Source organism: Colias croceus, chromosome 23 (assembly GCF_905220415.1).
Source record: "Colias croceus chromosome 23, ilColCroc2.1".
In the NCBI taxonomy this organism is placed as follows: Eukaryota; Metazoa; Arthropoda; class Insecta; order Lepidoptera; family Pieridae; genus Colias; species Colias croceus.
In genome coordinates this window covers 1,896,409-1,903,934 of record NC_059559.1, presented here as the reverse complement: position 1 = coordinate 1,903,934, position 7,526 = coordinate 1,896,409, and the positions used below count along the sequence as shown (strand labels likewise).

General features: G+C 37.3%; 1 protein-coding gene across 1 annotated transcript; it reads right to left on the bottom strand.

Annotated features, from left to right (window-relative positions):
• Positions 1 to 990: 990 nt before the first annotated feature.
• Positions 991 to 3,585, bottom strand: LOC123702337 (probable cyclin-dependent serine/threonine-protein kinase DDB_G0292550). Its single transcript, XM_045650057.1, has 2 exons — positions 1,446 to 3,585; positions 991 to 1,339 (listed from the first exon to the last, which is right to left on the bottom strand). Exons 1-2 carry the CDS (start codon positions 3,474 to 3,476, stop codon positions 1,337 to 1,339), a joined length of 2,034 nt encoding a protein of 677 aa, XP_045506013.1. The 5' UTR covers positions 3,477 to 3,585; the 3' UTR covers positions 991 to 1,336.
• Between the last annotated feature and the right edge of the window lie 3,941 nt (positions 3,586 to 7,526).

The following is a 7,526-nucleotide window of genomic DNA, read 5'->3' as shown; positions in this document are numbered from 1 at the left end:
GACACAGACACCGACACAGACACCGACACAGACACAGACACCGACACCGACACAGACACAGACACAGACACCGACACAGACACCGACACAGGCGCAGACACCGACACAGACACAGACACAGACACCGACACCGACACAGACACAGACACCGACACAGACACAGAGAGAGATACAGTGTCTGTGTCTGTGTTGGTGTCTGTGTCGGTCAGACACAGACACAGACCCAGGTCAGACACAGACCCAGACACAGACACAGACACAGACACCGACACAGACACCAACACAGACACAGACACCGACATCGACCTTTTTTTTAACCCTGGGTTTGGTCATTTTCGGGATATATTGTCAATAGCGGACTTATTGAACATATAATGGTGTCTGCGCTGTTCCGCGCGGTTTCACCCGCATTGCTCCGCTCCTGTTGGTCCGAGCGTGATGATACATAACCTTGGCCATTTCGCTACATTCACTTCGGCGTAAGGTGAAAAATTAATTCACTGTGCATTACTTTTGTGTTATACAATAGTTCTTGTAGTAACGAACGGCCAAGCCACATATTTTGACTAAGGTGTAGAGTTTGTGAAGTTAGGCCTTGTAGAGTTAGGGCGTGTAGTGTTAGAAGCTTCGCTCTACATGAGATCTGATAACTTTTTGACAGTGCGAGTCATATGGGCTCGTCTTGGCAACATTTTACATGAAAATGTTTTTGGTGGGATAAATATTTCGGGACAATTTTCACACACGGCACGATCTGATCCCATACATGGCTGATAAACATACATATATAATTTTAAATAAATACATACATAGATAATTATTAACACCCAGACACAGAGAAAACATCTATGGTCATTACACAAATAATTGCCCCGGGTGGGAATCGAACCCACGACCTCTGGCATGGAAGGCAGGGCCACCACCAACCAAGCCAACCGGTCAGTCAGTCATGTTTGTGTAAACTAAATGGATAAAAATAAATGAAATGTAAATTTTTATCGTTTAATACAAAATCAACGCTTAATCCGAATACAGTAAAATCCTTTTCGTATATGATTTATCGGGCATGTTGCGTAACTGCACATAAAACATGTAGCTTGCAGCGTTCCTTCTGACGTTGCATCTATCTTTTCTGTATTTGGTGTTACCTGTTCAGTATTAACATTATTCGTGTTAGTCTCCGTGGTAGCAACAGGTATTAAATTTTCATTTGGATTCATATTTTGCCCATTATGAAGGTATTCATCAGACACATAAGGCAGTTGATAGTTCATATGTGTGTTTTCGTTACCGTTCCAATTACCATTAAAATCTATGAGTTCCGAGCGCTCCGTGTTTACTGCAATATAATTAGATACATCATTATTACTATCATTATGTTTAGATTCATTAGAAATAGTTTCATTTATAATTACCACTTGACTACCATGCGTTAACGACTGTACCTTGTCAATGATGTTGTAGAAAAAATCGGAGACGCTTTTTCGTTTGCGAATTGGCGCTGTGTGCGATGGAACATTGTCAATGCTTCGTCGCTTTCTGCCGAAAATGGATTTGGTTGATTTCCATAAAGAACTGACGATACCTTCATCTGATTTGTACTCGTCGCGTTGGGATGGCGATGGTTCAATTCGATGGTTGCGATTTTTATTTGTTGGACGACTATTTTTGGGTCGTACTTCATACTCATCATCACGTGTTCTTTCATTGTAACGTTTTGGTGGTGGTGTAGTCCAGGCATTCTTTTTTGGGTAAGGCCTCACGTCTCCTTCGAAATTGCTTATATCGTATCCATCAGTGTAAACTGGTACGTGTGTATCGCTCAAGGGATAATAACCACGATTTGGTTTGCGTCCTCTGACATTAGTCTTTCTGGTGTCGTCTTCGTCATCAGGAATGGGCAAATAGTAACTTCGCTTCTTACGACCAATACTATGCCAGCGACTGAACAAGTTAAAATCGTTGTTTTTCAATGAAATTTTAGTTCTCTCGACGCTTACGTTGGATTCACTGGACTCAGCACTTGAATGTTTTTTATTATCCTTTGTTGCTGTTTTAACTGGTCGTGGTTTATTAGTTTTATTTTTAGGATCATTACGTGGTGTAGAAGGTGGGCGCGGAGTAGAATTATTTTTGTCATCTTTAGGTCGTGGTGTATTATTATTTTTTTTGTCTTTGTTCAACGGTTTTCCTTGTTTCTTAGGTGCTACGGGCTTGGGTCTTCTGTGCACGATGAAGTCACCATAATTTTCATAATCTAGTTCGAAATCTAACTCTTTTTGTGGTTTCGTAGCGCGGGTAACTCGGTAATGGTTATCTTTCTGATTAAATATATCTTTGGTTTGTTTAATTTCTTTAACGTCCCCCTCCGAAGAATTACCTGAGAGGGATTTCGTGTTATTAAATTGAGATTTAGTATCGTTCTTCCTTTCAAGTGTGGATGATTTATTTGCAGTATTAAAGTTAATTTCTAGTTGCTTTTCTCCTTTTGTTTTATTTTTTTGAGTGTCCGTTGGTTTTTTGTCTACTTTAGGAGTGGGTTGATAAATGTCTACCTTTTTCGGTACAGTCCAAACGAAATTTCCTCCATTATCGTAGTCCTCATACATTTCATTAGAATTAATTTCCTCAGTTGTTGAGTTTAATGGATTTTGAGTCGTTGGTAAATTCGTGGTGTTATTTATAGAATTTGTATAGTTTTTTGTAGATAAATCCGGAAATATGTTTGACCCCCGGCTATTTGAAGATGAGTTATCATATTTTGTGTGATTCTTTATGAAAAAGGTATTGTTTTTCTCCATCGGAATTGGCTGTCCAATATTACTGTTATTATTTTTATGATTATAGTTTGGTATTATAGTATCGCTTAATTGATAATAAGGAACAATTGTTTTATTTTGTTTTTTCGTTGCATTGACCTTACCATCTGTAACAGGCATATAGATTGGTAAATAGTAACTTCTTTTGTGTCTCTCATAATTTTTTTCTTTCATTTGGTCATTGTTTATTATTTGAATGTATTTATTGTTTAATATCGGCGTATTGTGGTAAATTTCATTTGGACTTATTAACTCATTTACAATGGAAAATTGTTTAGTTGAAATATCATAATTATCCTTAAAACCACTATTTAATTTATTAACACCATATCCTTTTGGCACTATCTGTTTATTGGAATCAATTCCAATTTCCTTATTGAAATCATTTTCCTGTTTATCCTCGTCAATATATACGTTTACTGGTTCGGAATCTTCGTTAACACCGTCAACATATTTGTGTTCATGTTTTTTATCAATATTCTTCACATAATTCACATTCACATCACGACTAATATCAATTTTGTTGATTCTGTCGTTGTTTACATAACGTTTCACTCTTATATCAAAGTCAGGGTTGTAAGCGGTGTTGATATTATAATTATTTGCCTTCGCGATAATATTTACTAACGCGGCAACCGTGTATAGCGGTAAAAACATTTTGCAGAGTGAATCATTTCGACTCTTGGCTTATTTAAATACAGGTTTCCGTGACGCACGATCCTACGTGTGTCGATGTATGCACCTATTCAGTTTTCCTTGTTTTATATTAGTTTTAGTAAGTAACGTCATGATTGTTATAAACAATTATTGAGAAAGCTTTCTTAATGAGGCAGTTAACACTATGATGATTAATCTATACTATGTCTAAATTTTATTCGTGAATGTGGTGTTTACCTATCTAAAATTGTACTTAGCTTTAAGTTTAATTTTATGTATATTTGTCAATTTGTGTAACAATTTCTGGTAAACCTTAAAATATAAATAAATAAAGCTAAAGAGTTTGTTTGAACGCGCTACTCTCAAGAACTACTGGTCCGATTTCAAAAGTTCTTTCGGTGTTAGATAGCCCATTTATCAAGGCAGGCTTTATATCATTAGTTAAGCTAAAATCAACAGGAGCGGAGCCCCGCAGGTGAAACCGTGAAGCGCAGCTAGTATAATATGGATGCCATGGTTTTGTACACAAAGTATTTGTGATAACAATTATGAAATGATTGTATAGTTGGTAACATATAAATATACACTTAAAAATTTAAAAGCTCCATATCCACTTGCAGGATTGTTTGATATTTTCCTCATTTCTAATTCCTAAAGATTCTTGGTGTGCTAGGATAAAGCGTGGCGAAGTTCAGTTAGAATGAATTAAAAACTTACTTTTGTAAACTATCGACGCGCTGCGTCCTCGCACGTTAATGTTTTGGAATTGACAGCTTTTTCTTTCCGATTAAATTTTAATTAATAGTTTATTGAAGGGCTATTTTAATATGCATCAGCATCAACCTTTATGTAAATAACGCAGATATTTAATTCGATATTTATTGGATATGAGTGTAAAATGGAGGTCGAAACTCGAGACAATATTTTTATATAATAATGTAGGGTTAATTATTGTTATAGAATATACATAAAGACCAGCAAAAGCATTTATACTATTACTAGCTATCCACCCGCAGCTTCGCCCGCACAGTCAAAGAAAAACCCGCATAGTTCCCGTTCCCGTGGGATTTCCGGGATAAAACCTATCCTATGTTCTTCTTCGGCCAAGCCATCTCTGTAAGCACTAAATTTGAAGTAAATCCATGAAGTACTTTTTACTAGATAGACTTTTTCCCGGAAATCCCACGGGAACGGGAACTATGCGGGTTTTTCTTTGAAAAGGCGGAAAGCTATAGTCATATTATATATGTCTGCGCTAACGTTCGAAATGAAAATCTAAATCATTCTTGAATCTAAATTGTTTTTCTTTTTTTTTAAATCTCTATTAAAAAAAAAGAAAAACAACTTTCTTTTTTTAAAATGACTTCTTTGGATAATCGTAGAATTATGCTTGATATAATTTTTGTCTCAAAATTATTTAATTACAAAATTGATTGTCCCCAAATACTGCAAAGACTCAACATAAGAGTGCCTTCTAGGTACCCACGTAAGGTTTTGCTACCACTTTGTCCTCCTCGTCGCAGAACTGTCTCAGGCCATAATTCTCCAGTTCCAAGGTTTTGCAAAACTAATAATAAGTAATCACTGTGAGCTTTTCGGCATTTTTTCGGATTCCCCCAGCAAACTCCGCAAAATACTTCAAGATTTTTTTTTAAACTTATGAATAAGATTAACTGTATTAAGTGTACTTATATGTATTTTTTTCTATTGTAATTAATTTTCTTTTCTTTATATGTACTTAATTAAAAACTGCTTTAATAACGTTTTTGCATGCTGTGTTTGCCTGTAAGTGTTTGTTACATTTATCATGTTTATATTTTGTGTTTTAAAATTTTTGTATGGAGTAAAATGTAAACAAACGTTGGTAAACCAATAAATAAATAAATAAATCTAACTGAATTTAAAATTGTTATTAAAACTTACTCCTCTTAAATAAGTTTAGAACCAAATATATGGCCAGAACAATTAATTATTGCATTAGGAACATAGAGATTTTGTTAGAGCTATTTCATAGAGATGACATTATTTTGTAGAGATGTTAGAGATAATTTTGTATTATTGATAGAGTAGGAGACTAGGAGAGCTATTGCTCTACTGAAAAAGGGTTTCACAACGATTATTAAATAAGGGAAGGAATTAAAAAGAATTGTTTCTGTTGATTAGTTGTTAAAACATAATACAAAAAAGAGCGTGTGTGCCGAGCACACGTGTCAGAAGTGAAACTACATTGACAAGATTCAAAGATACCAAAATAGTCGCCTTACTCCATGACTTGACGGCATTGCCATGACGAGACCTTAAAATTTTATTTTCAACGCGTCTAAAGAAGTTTCACTTAAAAAATATAGTGATTGGAATATCCTAATAATATTTTATATTTCAGAGCGAACATCCGTGACCTAATCCGAGGAAAAAGACTGTTTGGTTGTTTTTATCTTATTTGTAAATCATTTATTATATTGAATTAATAAACTATTATAAGTAAATGTGTTTTTATTTGTTCCCGACTATCTCTGGAGGTCCACTATGCTAAAATTTATTAATTTTTAAACTAACATATCAAGTATGTCCATAAATTTTAAATAATGAGCAAAAGCCCCTTAGCCCGTCCTTTAGAACAATATTTTCATAACGCACACATTTTGAAAAAAATTTAGGTTTTTCAAAAGTTAGGTTAGGTTTGGTTAGGTTTAGGGCATGCACCCGGGTTTACCCGGTTCCGAAAAACCCGGGTAAACCCGGGTTTTTTGAAGATCTTGAGAACCGGGTCTGAATAGCTTGAAACCCGGTTCTCCCGGTTCCGACCAAAATATTAAAATATAAAGTATTATTTATATTTTGCTGCAACGTCAGACTCACGTGCATCGCGAATTTTCGTGCCACGCCTCAAGCGTGGCTCTGATTGGTTGTCTAACCTTAGATGCTATAAGTTTCCTACGGATGTATTACCAAAAAAAATTAGGCTTCAAAAATGACAAAAAATAGGCTACTGAAATATTTTCATTCGATTTGTCGTGAATTTGAAATGCTATTTCATTACTTAATGATCTAAGGTTTCATAATATATTGATCCTGTCATGTTTTTGTTTTTGGTATCAAGCTGAAATTTATATCGAATACTCAAGTCTTCGGTCCCTTGATGCTGTAAAAAAGTCAAACTCACAAGCCAACGCATCAAAAGATACAGACGTAAATGCTGTAAATTTTCGAAAATTTCGACATTCGCATGGGACTCTAAACCTACAGGGTACTTCTCATGAACACAGAGCCTCTAAATTTGGTAAAAGTAACGTCTTATAACACAGATAAATAAAAAATTGCTAGAAACATATATTTTCAAAGTTACAACAATATAAAAAATAGCGCGAGTCCGACTCGCACTTGGCCGGTTTTTTGCTTTACAGTTTACAGTCATGGGCGTAGCTAGCCATGGGCTCAAGGTGGGGCAACAATAAAAAAATAATATGTAACTAGCAACTGTATGTACCCAAAGTCACATCCAGGTCTTCGAACCTCAAATGCCGGTGGCACGGCCGGCGGCTGCGCCGCCGGCATTTGCGAAGGCATTTGCGAAGGCATTTGCGAAGGCATTTGCGAAGGCATTTGCGAAGGCATTTGCGAAGGCATTTGTGAAGGCATTTGTGAAGGCATTTGCGAAGGCATTTGCGAAGGCATTTGCGAAGGCATTTGCGAAGGCATTTGCGAAGGCATTTGCGAAGGCATTTGCGAGGGCATTTGCGAAGGCATTTGCGAGGGCATTTGCGAGGGCATTTGCAAGGGCATTTGCGAAGGCATTTGCGTAGGCATTTGCGCCTGCGAACGCGCCTGCGAACGCGCCTGCGAACGCGCCTGCGAACGCGCCTGCGAACGCGCCAGCGAACGCGCATGCGAACGCGCCTGCGAACGCGCTTGCGAACGCGCCTGCGAACGCGCCTGCGAACGCGCCTGCGAACGCGCCTGCGAACGCGCCAGCGAACGCGCATGCGAACGCGCCTGCGAACGCGCTTGCGAACGCGCCTGCGAACGCGCCTGCGAACGCGCCTGCGAACG